At 40.4% G+C, this 15732-nt stretch overlaps 2 protein-coding genes across 3 annotated transcripts in view; one reads left to right on the top strand and one right to left on the bottom strand.

Moving 5' to 3' along the window:
- Positions 1 to 15732, bottom strand: part of mtor (mechanistic target of rapamycin kinase) — a 101829-nt gene that overhangs the window by 53593 nt on the left and 32504 nt on the right. For both annotated transcript variants that reach the window (XM_036129082.1, XM_036129053.1), the window contains exons 27-28: positions 15492 to 15654; positions 13585 to 13730 (exon numbers count right to left, since the gene is read on the bottom strand). In XM_036129082.1, the coding sequence (XP_035984975.1) occupies positions 13585 to 13730; positions 15492 to 15654 (309 nt within the window). The remainder of the gene's footprint in view (positions 1 to 13584; positions 13731 to 15491; positions 15655 to 15732) is intronic.
- On the top strand, positions 7766 to 11452 carry angptl7 (angiopoietin-like 7). Its single transcript, XM_012861927.3, has 5 exons — positions 7766 to 8376; positions 9815 to 9915; positions 10008 to 10202; positions 10399 to 10594; positions 10714 to 11452. Exons 1-5 carry the CDS (start codon positions 8016 to 8018, stop codon positions 10881 to 10883), a joined length of 1023 nt encoding a protein of 340 aa, XP_012717381.1. The 5' UTR covers positions 7766 to 8015; the 3' UTR covers positions 10884 to 11452.

The raw sequence follows: 15732 nt of genomic DNA, 5'->3' as shown, positions 1-15732 counted from the left end.
AAAGCATAGACATTTTATACGCATACATCTCATTACGTACTGGAGCGCATCCTGCGTTGCCGCCATATTGGATGGGTCTCTCCTACTCGAGGCTGGCATAGCAGCCGATGGGTGTAAACGCAGCGGGAGCAACTTTGCCCATACTTTCCGCAGCTTACGGTTACAATAACCAGGTATGCCCATTGAAAGTAGTTCACGCAGTGCAGATCACCATGTTGGGCTGAGATCGGTTCTGAAGATGTGTTTTTACACGGTAAGAACAATGCAGCAACACAGTATTTCACAAGCTAAGGCTGAATCGCGTTGCCAAATTAAGTATCCTGGAGTTACAGAGTACCAAACACATGCAAGAAGCTGTGCTAAACAGTTATTTTTCAAGGGTCTTAAGCTCCAGCCCTATAGTTGCAAGCAGGGTAGTGTAAGACACTTGAATGACCTGGAAATGTTAAAAAAAACACTTTCCCAGGGCTTTTAAAAAAACTGCATGTTTGCACAGCACGCAAAAATATGAAGAAATTATTGTTGGTGTGTAGAGTCAGGATTGTATAAATGAGAGTGAAATAAATTTAAATGAACAATACAACTTGTTTCTTTATTAAAACATAAAATGTATTAATTTATACCTTATTAATTTGTAATACAATGTCTCTGTTTAAGCGTATAAAACAATGTATTTCAGCATGAGTATTTATTTAAATATTTAATAATATGCCATACCACAAGTCTGTCTTTGTTAAAGAGCATAAAACAAAATATTTCAGTATGAAATCACATATTTATACATTAATATGCCATATGTCTGTCTGTTAAAGAGCATAAATTCATGATATATTTTGTTTAAACAACGTATTGCAGTCTTAATAGATGTTTTATGTGTGACAGCATCCTGCATCATAACCACATCTCTGCTGTTTGTAACAAACCAAACCGTGTGAAAACGGATACAAATCCAGTGAGCTATGATTTATTTTAGTTGGGCAAACTCAGTACAAATGAATGCACTGACGGTTGCGTCAGAGACCCATCCAAGATGGCGGCTGTGCTTAAATGTCAGCTCCAGGAGGCCAGTCCATGGGGCGTCTTCCTACATAGTGTCTATGGGGGGAAAGTACCACTGCTGTGGAAGACCTCTTGTGTGGTACCAGCACCAAGACCACACATCCAAAGACCCATCTGTAGAAGCACATTAAGGATCATGTTCTTTAATTTCTCCAGTGCTTTTAATACCATTCAGCCAAGACTACTGACGGACAAGCTTGAGCTTTCAGAGGTGGACCACCAGCTGTTCCAGTGGATACTTAACAACCTCACTGGCCACAGGATCTGAGGACACAGGGCCGTGTCTCTGAAAGGCTGGTCTGTAGTACAGGGGCCCTACAGGGAACTGTGCTGGCACCGTTCCTGTTCACCCTCTACGCTGCAGCCTTCTCAGTCAACTTCCAGGCTGTAATCTACAGAAGTTATCTCATGACTGCCATAGTCAGCATCAACACAGGTGAGGATGACACAGAATACAGACAGTGAATGCAGAGCTTTGTGAACTGGTGTCAGCGGAAACCCCTCCTGCTCAACGTGGGGAACGCCGAGGAGTTGGTAGGGGATTACTGCAGGCGCAGACCTAACACTCTGACATGAACATCCAGGATACTGGATTAGATGTTTTGGACTGCAGAGGGTGCTCCTGAAGACTTTTATTGACTCTGTGGTGGCTTCAGCCATCTTTTATGGTGTAGTTTGTTGGAGCAGCAGCTTATCTGGAGCTGAGAGGAAGCAGTTCAATAAGCTGATCAGGAAGGCCAGCTCTGTCGTAGGATGGCTCCTCCACCCAGTGAGAGCTCCTTTAGTGACAGACTGCTGCTTCTGAGGTTCACAAAGGGAATGTTATCACAGATCCTTCCACCCAGCAGCTGTAGACTTCTTACTCATCATTGCTCCCAACAAACTCAATAACTTATTATTTCTTCAGATTTTACTGAGATTTTTTTCCATTTTCGTAAATAATCAGATGTTTTTTATGCATACAGTTGAATACTATCTTTGATTAAGCTATCTTTAACAAGTCATTGCCGTAGAGTATTTTTTTCTTGTGTTGCAAATTCTCCCTTATTGCACAATCACCTATTCTTATTTTCTGTTTTTCGACCTTGTGTGTACCTGCATATAGTTCCATTTGCGTTGCTTACTGCTGGGATACATTTCCCCATCGAGGGACAATGAAGGTTATTTCTATGTTTCTGTTCTATACAGACACACAAAACAGCAGTTTACTCTATGTCCAAAGCCAAATAAAATTAGCTGTCAGGAAAAACAAAAATTGATGAATCAGAATTTTCTAAATGTTGGCACAAGTGGTTTTTGTTTTTTGCAACAACTGGTTAATTTCCTGGTTTCCCGTAATATCTCTCCAAGGCAAAGACGCAAGGCAGCCGTGCTTACACTGTGCACAGTTCACAAAGGATAACGATGAATCCATCTTCTTCCTCTGCGCTGTTGTTTGTCCCAGCTACCGGGGTTTATAGGATGGCGCACAGACAGGAACAACTTGGTCAGCATTCTGTACAGGACAACATACAACAGCTGGCAGCCATCCCTGGCTTAGGGGACCAGACTTCTGGATGGCCTTCCAGTGTCTGAAGTCTGCCACTCTTAAAGCTGGAGGGTTCACTGGTGCATACCATGGCCCTCATTACCGAGAATATGGAACAGTTTATTTTACCTCTGAACGTGACTTGGTTTAAGAGGGATGCTGAAAACTGTTCACAGTATTATTTGCAAACTTTAGTTTAGAGCAACTTGGCTGCTTGCACCCAGTACAAACGTGTGAGGGGAATGATGATTTTTATAATGGTTTAGAAATGTAGCCATGCATGTTATTTTCCACTCTTAGCGATTTTCCAGCTAAAGCAAAAGTAAACAACCTACTAATCTGACCGTCTGTAACAATGATTTTACAGTTTTATAAGCTACATAATTTCACCATTTCGATGCCACTGCGCTGCATGAACAGCACCACTGTGTTAGAATGAAATGCTTTGCTAATTTTATGCAAACCAACGCAATTCTTCCAAAATTTGTAAACTTTGTAAAGTACCTTGAGATGACGTGTGTTGTGAATTGGAGCTATATATAAATAAAATGTATTTGAACTGAATGTTTTGTTAGTCCAAAGCATATTTCCACTAAAGTCTTAAAACATCCAGATGATGGACAAATCTGGGATAGACCTTTCTGTTGTTTTTGATCAGTAGTGGTTTTGAACCTGCAACTTTCCCATGGAAGTAATTTTTGCCCAGCCTCTTTCTCTTTACTCCTCCTCCACCGGCAGCACATCTTCATATAGAAGACAGATAGGGAAAACGCGTCTGGCTGACGGTTTGTCCCCTTCCGGGTTATGAAATCAGGAACAGCGACCCAACGTGGTGCCGCAATGACACCTATGTATTTACGAACTACTAATTTCTAAGTTATGAGAACGCTTTCATTTTTGATGTGAGGTTATTAGACTTTGTCAGAATATGTATTTATAAAAGCAATACTTGACTTTTGCTAATTAAAAGCCCAATTAGTTATACACTTTCCCTTTAAAGTGTGGATTGAAAAAAAAATAAAAAATCAGAAGAAAGCACAGAGAGGATAAATACTTTTTATGGCCCTGCATATAATCCAAGCTTTCATGATTGGATCTCCTGGCCTCTCATGTCTTTCCTAAAATTGAGTTTGCTCTGCTAAAAGCTTGGCCCCTGTAGTTTGTTTGATTGCCAGATCTTTTCCCAGAGCATTTGGGGATAGAGGAGCGCCTGAAGCCATATTCCAACTTTAATACTTTTAGTCAGTACACACATAACAAGATAGATGACTGTTGTAATTAGCAAGCCAGGGTCAACAACTTGGCCTTATGGGCAAAGGAAAAATCTTGCAATTAAACATTTCTAGGCTTTTTAAGGAAATAAATTCAACGGTGGTGACTAAAGTTGTATGGCGTCTTCTAGGAGGAGCCCTGCACACTTCACATACGCCATAATGGGACTTCAGTATAGGGTTAATGGTGATACAGAAGCCAATATAAAGAAGAAAAACTTGCTTGACATAAAAGGTATCAATTACTAGAACTGAACTAATACTAAATGACAGAGTCCAGGAAAAGCTATCCCTCAGGAAAGAACTGCTGGCAGTAGGATGTGACTCATACAGCAGGTAGAGCAATAAGGAAAACCAGGAAGGAAAATGATCTCTAGCTTACCGAAAAGGACTGACTCACACCAATGCCTTAAGGTTAAGATTCACAGGAATGTCAACAGGTATTATGCACCATTGTCCGTTACTTTACACCATAAAAAACAAATACATTCAACTTTATTCCATAAGATTTGACAGAACGATAAATTGATAGGCCTTGATGGAGATAGGCCATTTGCTATGCTCCGACAGTGCTTGGAATATCCTTTCTTTGAATTTTCTTCACCTATTGGCCATTGTTGCTACAGACCTTTTGACATCTAGAGACCTTTGGGGACCTCTGAAAGGTCTTGTGCTCTTACTCTTTTCTAAAAGTAGCGTGCGCTGCCTTAGGAGACTGACCCAGCCAAAAGCACCCATTGGCTGCCTAGTTCTTGCACATCCGTCCTTTCCCAGTTGTACCCAGTCGTTCACCCTCCATGTCAAGACTTGCGCGTGCACAAAGTCGCAACCGTCTGAACACTTAAGAATTAGGGTATGGCATCCTCTAAAATATGCCACTGCTCTAAAATAAATCATTGCATTTTACTGTTGGTTTATGTCCTTTTGAAATGTGAAAATAGTTGCTGCTTTGTGTACACTCTGTGTACATTTCTGAGCAGCCCATAGCCTTATAAACCAAACCAGTTTCAAGAAAAATAAACTAAAATATATAATTAAGTTAATTCAAAGTTGGAATTACTATTATTGTTACTTCCACATTGTTAATCATTGCTCCGACATTGCCAGTACAATTAAGTGCAAATGGCAAAATAAGCAAATTAGGTGATAACATCATGTAGCAAATGAAATACATTTTTAGGACAGCCCTACTGATACTTTTCAATACAGAGACATTATCAAAAGAAATACATGTTTTTAAAAAAGTACGTAATTTAGCCTTTTGGATTTGAACAGTTTTTTTTAAGAAGCAAATTCATATTTGTTTAAGTTTCAAAACATGTAGTTTAAAAACTCCAATTGTGGCATACACGTGAGGATTGGATATCATAAGATTATTAGAAACAATGACTTCTAGTACCTCTAGTTTATTTAACCCATGTTGTTTTGAGATAAATAACTAAGCTTTACTATCTAAGCAGTTCTGAAACTATCGGGCGCAGAAAATGAATTACGAAGTGCATCTTTGAAAGCAAACAAGAAGCTAAATCAGGCATGTCCAAAATGTGGCACTTGGGCCATTTGCCTTTAGGTAACCCCCCCCCCCCCCCAACACACACACACTTTAATAAGTTAAGTTTTTTTTAAACTGCTGGATCTACACTGATTTATCCAGCCCTTTCCGACTGAAACTCTGACTAATTTGTTTGATGAAATGAAACAGGTAAAAAATAAAATAAAATATGTGTGGAATACATAGGAAATCATACAGCAGTGACCCGTTGTAAAAAGTGGCTGGCAACATTCAGGGAACACAGCTTCTTGGAAAAATTAGAAAACCGTATCCAAATATTTACTGCCAGTTCTGTTGAGCCATTGGCACAATGGAAGATTGCATATTATGTAATCCTTAGGAAGCAAAAGAGTCATTATTTAGCGTTCTCAGACTAGTTTCCATGATACAAAGATGGTGCATTGTAGATGTCTGAGGTATAATTTTTGTACAAATGAGTTAGTAAGGACATGAATAAAACATTCTGCAGTTTAGGAACATGGGGTTTCTGCTTATGTAATAATTTCCAGAAACATTTGGGCAACAAATGGCAACTTGGTACAACCAGATGTCCCTGTCATGCTAGGAAGCAATATTTGGACCCATCTTTCACCACAAACTTTGTAGTTTTTGACAGTTTATTTAACAAACCACAGTTGAAGCAATGTAACCCTAGATTGATGACAGCTTCATATTAAGCGTCATCTAAACAGTGAAACTTAAGAGAAAATATCAGTTTCACGTTAAAAAAAAAAAATCTGTTGGGAATAGAAGAATTGTATGTTCCATTGAAAAGTATTCCTACAAGGTGCTAATAATTCATGGTAGCTGTACTATCAAACGAAGATGAGGAGGCAGAAAGGAGACTTGGGAAAGAGACCCTGATGTTTACAAAGCCTTCTTTTTCCCCTACGCTCAGCGAAAGGCATGCTGGTAATGTTTAAAAGGAGAAAACCCAGAGGCGGTAACATTACAAACATTGTTATTAGGCCTAGAAAACACACTTAGTTCACTGGGGATTATATAAGGAGGTTTAATCCACCGGTTAACACAGCAGGGACAACATTCACTGGTTTAAGTGCTGCTTTGTATGCTGCTCACACACAGGTGTTGGAAAACGTAACTCCTACTCCCAACTGCAAAAACTGTATTTATTCAAGTATTTTTTTTTTCACCCATTCTCTATGAAAAGAGTATTTCAATAACTGTTCAGTCAATTATGCACCTACTGCCGTAAAGCACCTTTATTTAAAGCTTTACCCAATGGGGGTTCGTCAGTGGCCAGTCCCAGCAGGGCAAATCATTACATCATTTTTCATATTAATAAAATGCAAACGGTAATGGCAAATTCATGTGCATTTCCTATCCGTTACACTCTGTAAGCAACTTTTCTTAGACGTAAAACTATTTAAATACAGCATGCAGGTAGGAGTCTGGTTTTAATACATCTACACTAACAGTGTGGCCTGATCTCAAAGCACAATTGTATCTTTTTTTTTTCTATAAATAATAAAATAATTACGTAGGAAAAAAATATATCATACAAAATCAACCTTTCTGAGCTTTTAGCTGTTATGATGCTATTCCTTCATGAAAATTGTGCCCAGAGTTGTATCTTGCTTGATTCGTGCATGTCTGAGTAACCCTCGTGAATCCGGCTTTCTGAGCAGCAGCCCCTCCCTCTCCTGGAAAACGAGTGGCCTTGACCGGGTCTACGTAGAGCGGTCATTATCTGTACTGAAAATCATATCCTTTCTGAAATCTTAGCATAACTTAACACGGATAACGAGACGAGAATTTCCTTGTATCCCTTCCAAAGTATTGTCACAAACATCTGCCCCTAAGTGTGGCCCTCACACAACCCAAAGCCGACAATTAAAGACTACTCGGTGACTTCACACACTCCCTGTTAGTGAGTGGAGACCAAATTTACAGGAAAAATGGTTAGCCCTCAGGATAAAGTCAAATCTGTCATTAACGTGAGACGCTAAGTGCGACAACAGACAGGGAAATTGCCCACAGCTGTTCCTCTCCACAAACCAGCCATTCATGATGTTTGAGCCACGTTTGACTTTCATTTATTAATTCACCTCAATAAAGCGTTTTGAAGCGTTTGCATTCACAGAGCAGAAAAAAAATAAGAAAAAGTCAGCAAGTACGGACAGTGGCCTATTATAATATCCCAGCAACACGGCAAAAATAATCATTACTAACCAGAAACCTAAAACACTGAACAAAGAACGTGGGCAATTCCCGTACAGTGTGAGTGAAAGTTTTTTTTCGAGGGGGGTGACGTATAGCAGAGAAGGGAAGATAGGGTTGAAAAAAAAGGCCCTCCACCCACATGGCTGAAAAGGGTCAGCACGAGGACTGGTGCACACCAGTAAAGAGGGGGAGGACCTACAGGCAGAATATTTAAGATGCTGATAGAGGAGGACTTCTCTGAGCAAATAGGACAGAGCCCTGCTTAGCATCTGGTCAAGAGGAGAACTCCTACCTAACATTTCTGTTAGCCTTACTAAACTTCTGTTGCCTAGATATTTTTTTTTTTGGTAACAGGAGCTCAACATTTTTAACACAAACCATTTTAAAAGCCATCACATCTGAAAGGATCAGGCATCCAAACATGGCTAAAATCAACTTGAGCATCATAGCTTTAGGTGTTGCCCTGCTCCTGTTAGAGGAGACCGGGGCCCAGAACCACAAGAAGGGACCGGCTCCACCCAAGACTCCCAAGGGTCAGTGCTGCGACGAGGTGCGCTCCCTCAAGGTTCAGGTGGCCAATCTGACCAGCCTGCTCGAGGAGCTGAGTCGCAAGCAGAAGACAGACATGATGAACGTCGTGAGGCAAATCATGGAGCTGGACAAGCAGGACCAGCAGCTGGAAGGCCGGGTCACAGAGGCAGAGGGCAAGTACTCGGAGATCAACAACCGCGTGGAGATCATGCAGCTGCAAACTCTGCAGTCTGCAACTCAGACTTCTTCAGGTGAGTGCTCCGGCAACAGCTTACAACAAAGTAAAGGGCCAAGGGTTAGCTGATGTTTTATATGCAAAACCCAGTGCTGCTAGAGCTAATGATAACACCTATTTAGGATCGGCTTTTTCCGTAACTTTTATAAACAAAGTCTGGCAAGATGAAAAGAATAATCAGATGTAGAGAAAATATCAGCTGTTTCCAGTTGTGTTGCCTTTTTAAGATGGTCAGATAGTCATTAAATCTTTCATGCATGTTCTAGAAATATGGCAACAGAAAAAAACAATGTGAAAAACCAGACGCGCACTGAACATGCTTTCCTTGGCCAATACCCATTCCACTTTTTTTTAGGTTGAAGCTGCAGATTTAACTTTTGTCAGATTCTTTGATGAAGGTAGTAGTTTTGAATACAATGGGAAGTAAAGAAATTACAAGAGCATCCCCCTGATTTTATGATAATCAAACCCGAAAAGGTGTACCAAAGTCCATGCTGTGGTTGTTGGTTCATAGACTGTGAGTTCTTAGTGTTGATTCCTTAAATAAATAAGGAAAAAGTCAAGTTTCCAGTATTTGAGAACCTGGTCACCAATCAGAGCAGGTCAAGGAAAGATTGGCCTAATCTCTGGCGGAGTAATTAGTCCGCCAGAGACTAATTACTAGTCCGCCAGAGACTAATGACTAGATTTTTGACAAGTTTGAGTTTTTTTTAAGTTTTATTTAATAATAAAAAAGGACAGTTTTCCAATAAATTTTTCTTCTTACTGGAATGTGGACAGTTCTGAAATCTGCTATGGTATATTTATTTTAGCTGTAAAGTACTATAATCAGCCATTCTCTTGAGGGCCCCGGCGCGTTGCTGTAAATCAGTAGTGAGGTTGATTACAGTGCACACACCAAGCTGCACGACGGCAGGAGGAAGCATTCGCAGCTACAGCGTCCCGTCTGCAGGGCTGTCATAGCTCCACCACAGCCGTATCTTTTTCGTGTTTCAATTTACCTAATCCAAACAGCGATTAACCAAACATTACGCCTTCTGTTTTTACAGTACCTTAGCTGTGTAGTCTAACAGGGGCCATATGTATGATTCACGGGAAGAGAACAGAGAGGTCTTTCTAAAGCTCCAGTCAATCGGAGAGGGGAGAGCAGGACAGGAAGGGATCCACAGATTAGAAGAAGTTGAGGGGTTCCCAGTTCTCAACAGGTATAAGGTTCACGTAGACCTCATAAATACTCTAATTACATCACCATATCATGAAAAGATGGAACTATAAAATCATATACCTCGATTAATTAAACTTTTTCTGCTTTTGATCAGAGTTGAAAAGCCATTTTTGCATCTGTAAAATCACTCAGATACCCATAAAGCTGCATTTTATAGGGGACCCTTTTCCAACGTCTGCTCATGAAACTGCATTTGCTTTCAGCATAACTTTGAGTTCTTCTTTTCCAGATGCCATATATGACTGTGCATCGCTTTATGAAAAAAGCTACAAGATCTCTGGCGAGTACAAGTTGCCCAAGGATGAGTTTCTGGGTGCACCTGAGCTCAGTGTAAGTCAAATGGTTCTGGTGGCGAGCGCTTTCCCCTGCCCTCAGCGTTCAGGTCCCACGCAGGAAAACCAAACGCTCATTTGTTGTTTCAGGTCTTCTGCGACATGGAGACAAACGGAGGGGGTTGGACTCTCATTCAACGACGCAAAATTGGCCTGACTTCCTTCAACCGGGACTGGAAGCAGTACAAAAACGGATTCGGATCTATCCGTGGAGACTTCTGGCTGGGCAATGACCACATCTTCCGCCTAACGAGACAGCCCAGCACCCTCCGCATCGAGATGGAGGTATGTGCTGGAACTTACCCCGAGCATGAACTGCTTCATTGCCAGCAAAATAAGCAGGCAGAACCAAGTTGAGTCTACTTTCGTGGAGTATGAAAATTAGTAATAAATCTGACTAATTGCAAACATGGCGGGCCAATAAACTCTGTTTTTACTACCATTCCTCTCTAAATCTTGCTTTGTGGGTTTTCCTATGCAGGACTGGGAGGGACAGACACGCTTTGCTGAGTACGGCTTTTTCACCGTGAGCAATGAACTCAACAGCTACAAGCTCTTCATCGCCAACTACAGCGGGAACGCTGGAAACTCCTTACGCTACCACAACAACACCAACTTCAGTACCATGAACAAGGACAACGACAAATGTGTGGACAACTGCGCTTCCCTGCGCAAAGGTAATCATTAGGCGTGAACGTAGCCAAAGCCATCAAAACTGTTATTAGCAGCTCATACAAAGTGGATAAATCCTTCCAAACGGCCGTGAGTCTAATTCTTTTCCCTCTGATGCTCCCAGGTGGTTACTGGTACAACTGCTGCACCGACTCCAATCTGAATGGCGTTTTTTACCGCCACGGCCAGCACACAAAGAGCTCAGATGGGATCACTTGGTACGCCTGGCACGGCCCCAACTATTCTCTGAAGAGAGTGGAGATGAAGATCCGGCCGGTGGGATTTCAACCCTAAGCGTCGCAGCTGTGTCTCCTGGATCCACATCACAGTTCCCTCTAATACCTGCAGAACCAAACTGCATCTTCGACTTGAGAGCAAAGAGAGTCAAACGCCTGTGTGTGATGGTCTGTTTAAATCACAGTCCGGTGAATGTGTAGATGTTGTGTTTGATTGTAAATTGTAGTTTTTTTTTTTTCATTTACTAGAAACAATTTTGTTGTTTTAGGAATTGAAATATTTTAAACCACTGTCCCTCGTTGGCTACTGGATTCTAACCATTTCTCTCACTTTCTTGGAAGCACTAGGTTGTATTTTAGTTAGTACTGGTTACAGTGGAAGTCATGGGGACCTGTAGGACATATTTGAAGATTTAAAGAAAAGTGTTTGTGAATTGCTGATGGGATATGACTTACCATGAAAGGCATTTCCTATAGATGTTGTCTTTGCTAATCGTTCGTAATTGAAACGTGTATTTTGTAAAAATGTGTACAGGTTCTTAATGATGTTGTTTTAATGTTAAATAAAAGATATTTTTTAGAAGAAACCCGACAGAAAGTCTCAATTAAACATGCATTTACAAGTAAGACATGCTACAGTGTGGTAAATGGAAAAGTAAAATAAATTCAAAACTCTGGTGTCCAATCATTCATGCCAGGGTCAGAAGCTGACACCCTGGCCAAAGGTCCCAGGACACCTGACCCAAAAAAGAAAAGGGAGACCACACAGGCTCTGCTCTGCCATGTAGTTAAATACCCCTGAGGGTTCCTATTAGAAAAGCAAAACACCATTTTACAACATTTGCAAGCCAGGAGGAGGTCAAACATCTGCAAACACCAAGTGCTGCCTTAATAAGACCAGAAATAATCGGCTTTAACAACTTTTCAAGAAGTGACACATTCAGTGAAAACCTGATTAAAGCACAAATCTTATCCTGCAGGCAGAAATTTACACTGAAAAACACTAAAACTGTGACAACTTATTATTAAAGTGACAAATATCAATACGTGAATTGCCAGCAGTGCAGAGAGTAACTACAGGAGTTACCATAGTGAGAAACATTAAAGTTTTTCCATGAAGGGAGCTATGAGGAACATTCAAGGTTGGGCTGCTGGGAATTGACTGGTCTGTCCAAAGAAGCTATTATAGTTAAAATAAGTAGTATAGGCCTCTAAAGAAAAAAGTCAATCAATGCAATCAGGAGAACTATTGGCAAAGATTGGAAAGTACTTTAAAAACTACTTCAATATCGGCTTCCCAACATATTTTAGGTTCACAAGGTTATTAAATAGTGATTAATGGAAAGGTGATCAGTGTTGAAAGTGATCCTACTTATGGAATAGTTTTTATTTAGTTAGTGACGCTGTTAAAAGTATTTGTCATGCATATCTACTTTTCTTATTTTCATTGAAGAATATTCCAGCAATTTCAACTGTGCTTCAAGGTGTATGCTACAATAACGGTAAATCAATAGAACATGGCTGAAATCAGTTGGTGATTGAAATCGGCCTATTTTCAACTCCAACCAACCATAGATTTTTGGAAATTTTTTGTAAAAAAAGCCGATGTTCTTTTGATCAGTCAATGCACCAAAAGATAAGAACGATCGGTGGTAGCAACAGCGTTCTAGGTCTGGATGTGATGGACAAAGACTCAAAGTTAGCTTGTTTCCATATAAGTGAGTTGTGTAAAAATAAAGTAAGAGTGAGAGAGAGTGAGACATTCAGCAGATAACGGGAAGGCTGAAGGTATTAGAGTAACATTGCTCTTTTTTATCTTTTTAAGCTTTCAACTCTTGTCTGCCATGAAGCATTGTGGATTTGGAAATGTTGGCAGCACTCCGTGATTCTCTGGGTTACAGTAAATGCCTGCATTCTGTGGGAAATAGAAATGAAGACTGTCTTTTACACCATCAACCATGCTAATATAAAACTTTTTAAAAAAATCGGCACCGTAAGTCAAGACTTTACAAAAACCAGAGATGCCAAATTGACAACAAAACTCTGATCAATGAATCTCTAATAGCTATAATGAAAAAGTCACCAACAAACATCAACAACTGCAGCAGAAATGAAGGCATTTCTCCTAACAGTGCCGGGCCTGAGTTAAAGCAAGGCTTTCGTTGTGTTTCTTGCAAAGCCGAGGCAAAGTCTTTTATGGGAAATCCTAGAGAGGTGAGAACCAGATGGGGATAACACCAGAGTACCGGCTCCCATCATTCATCATCATCACGGCTCCCAAGAAATCGAAAACAGACCCCAAAGAAACACAAGTCCAGACACTCACAGATGAAAAGGAGGCAAGCATCCAATTAGATGCCTGGAAAACAGATTTCTCCATGCCATGCCAACAGTACAGGAAGGGGGGGGGGGAGGAGAAAATTGCATGGAAAAGATGATAGAAGGCATCAAAACCTGGTAGCAAAAGGTGATAGCACAAAGTACAATATCATTTCTTAGCCAATTTATTAGATGGAACCTTGACTTTCAGAGGGAAGTATGTTTATTTTAGACAACAAAATGTAATGTGATTCTGTGTACCTCTGATGGCCTTTCAAATTCTACAACCAAATAAGTTAGTCAGGTGGACATAAATTAAAACTAGTGCTTGTCTCTTTCGGTTAGAGATCATGTTTTTAATAGGCTGAATTAGTCACACGTGTACAGAGGCCAAGCTTGCGTTTTGGTCTAATAATTCCAGAGCTTTTCAGCCCTCCTACCTGATTAGAGACTCCAATATGAGAGGAGAGGGACCTTTCTGAAACTCCAGCTCTTTGTAATGTAGCGCCTTGGCATAGGCACGACATTTGGCAGCTCTCTCTCCAAGCAGAACGATGCCATTATCGTCTCTGAGCGGCAGAGGGCCCTGGAAAAGGAAACGGAGCCGTAGAATAAATCCAAACCTTTCTTTTTCCTAAATGAAAAACAACTGAGTAAAAATACATAAGTCACTTTTAATTTGACCTCCACGTGGCAATTAGCAGCTGAAGCTCTTATTTTCACAGGGTTTGTCAAGCAGTCTTTATATGTGTTACAGATGCTTTTTGCCGGTGAAATAGATGCTCAGATGCTTGCATCATTAAAATTCAACCTTTTTTTGCAATTTGACAGCAATTTTGTGTCGAAAAGGCTTTGAAGAAACATCAATTCCAGTGTACCTAGCATGTGCAGGTGTTCTTAGCCAAGACACTGAGCATGTGAGTAGATTAAATGTGGCTCATAGTGAAAAAAAAATTATTTGAGTGGTAAATAAGACAGAGCTACATAAATGCAGCCTACACTCTCACTAGCTGTGTTTACATGCACAAAATTTCCCGATCGGATTAAAATGTATTCGGATTGGGGAAAGCTTCGGTGGCGCAGTGGTTCGCGTGCATGACTCCGACCTCTTGTCCTTTGCCGCATGTCCCTCCCCCTCTCTCGTACCCCCTTTCCTGTCAGCCCACTGTACGACAAATGAGCCACTAGTGCCGTAAAAAGATTGTATCATTTATATGGGCACACAATCAATGAATGCGATCATAATGTGCATGTATATACTCCTGGCTTTATTCACAATATAACCACTCTGACATGCGCAGGTATCCAATCCCCCTAAAAAAAAAACTAAAAAAAAAACAGAGAAGAAGTACTTCCATATTGGCTAAACAACAAAAACAGTAAACAAAGCAGTATATTACAAGTTTGTTTGTGTTCAGAGCGCCCAGGCTGGACTTCCACAATGTACTAATTACTGTTAGAATACCTTGAGCCTGACAAGCGTCTATTGATCGGATTATCAATCAACATAAACCACCCCTCTCAGAATACATTGTCATTCAGATTGATCTTAATCCGATCATAATATTCTGAACAGTGTGTTTACATGACGCTTTTTTTTTATTGCGATCGGCCCTTTATTCTGATAACTTTTGTCCATGTAAATGTAGCTACAGTAATATCAAATGATGATTCCGTTGTAAGTAGAAACAATGTGTCCTGATCTGATCCCATGTACCAGCTTGGGATCCGAATCGGGACAAAACGGTGTTTCAGACTAAACGCAACTTTTGATACTTGTTGATCAGTAAGCGCTAGAGGTGTGATGAGATTTGTGCATCGATGAATGTGACTCTGGTCTAAAGTTGTCCAGTTTTCAACTGGATAAGCTTTATAAATTCTCTTCATTCACAATTTAATACTTTTCTGGGGTTAGGCCGACCACAGAATTAGACAAGCAGAAAAACATTGATATAAAGACTTATGGCAACTGGGTTAAAAAATTTTATAATTAGTGAAGGTATTAAAAACAGTATTAAAACCTGCACTTATGTATCCAAAAAAAAAACAGGGATTGTTTTCCTAAAACGTGTTACTAAACTCTCATCTCATCCTTGTGAACCTAATATTGTGCATTCTCTTGTCTTGTCATGCTTAGTTAGTCACACCTCTAGTGAACAGTGCCAACCCCAAAATGGGTGCAGCCACATTATGCACAGCCTAATTTAAATCCACCCAGTTCATTTAAAAAAATGTTTATTAAAGAAGCTGTGGTGTGTGATTTTCTACACTTTAGGTCATGATTTAAATGATATTTTTTTAAGCTGCATTTCCATGGATTCTGTGATTTGTGCAGCTTGTTCCTTACCTTATCACTGTGCTCCATGAATTCTGCTAAGTTAAGCAGCGTCTGTGTGACCTCCGCTATGTCTTGGGAGGTGAGAGCCAACTCGATGCTGCGGATGAGCTCATCCTGCTGATCTTCACTCAGCTCAGACCAGCAGGACAGAAAAGCAGCGTTGAACAAGTCTCTGTGAAGTACAGACAAAGGCAAAATGTGCGAGCAACCATAAATGTGAGTATTTTTGCAGAAGCGGGAATCAGTAGAA

This window comes from Fundulus heteroclitus, chromosome 1 (assembly GCF_011125445.2).
Source record: "Fundulus heteroclitus isolate FHET01 chromosome 1, MU-UCD_Fhet_4.1, whole genome shotgun sequence".
Classification (NCBI taxonomy): Eukaryota; Metazoa; Chordata; class Actinopteri; order Cyprinodontiformes; family Fundulidae; genus Fundulus; species Fundulus heteroclitus.
Note: the sequence above shows the minus strand (reverse complement) of the source record. Positions and strands in the feature narration are given on the sequence as shown.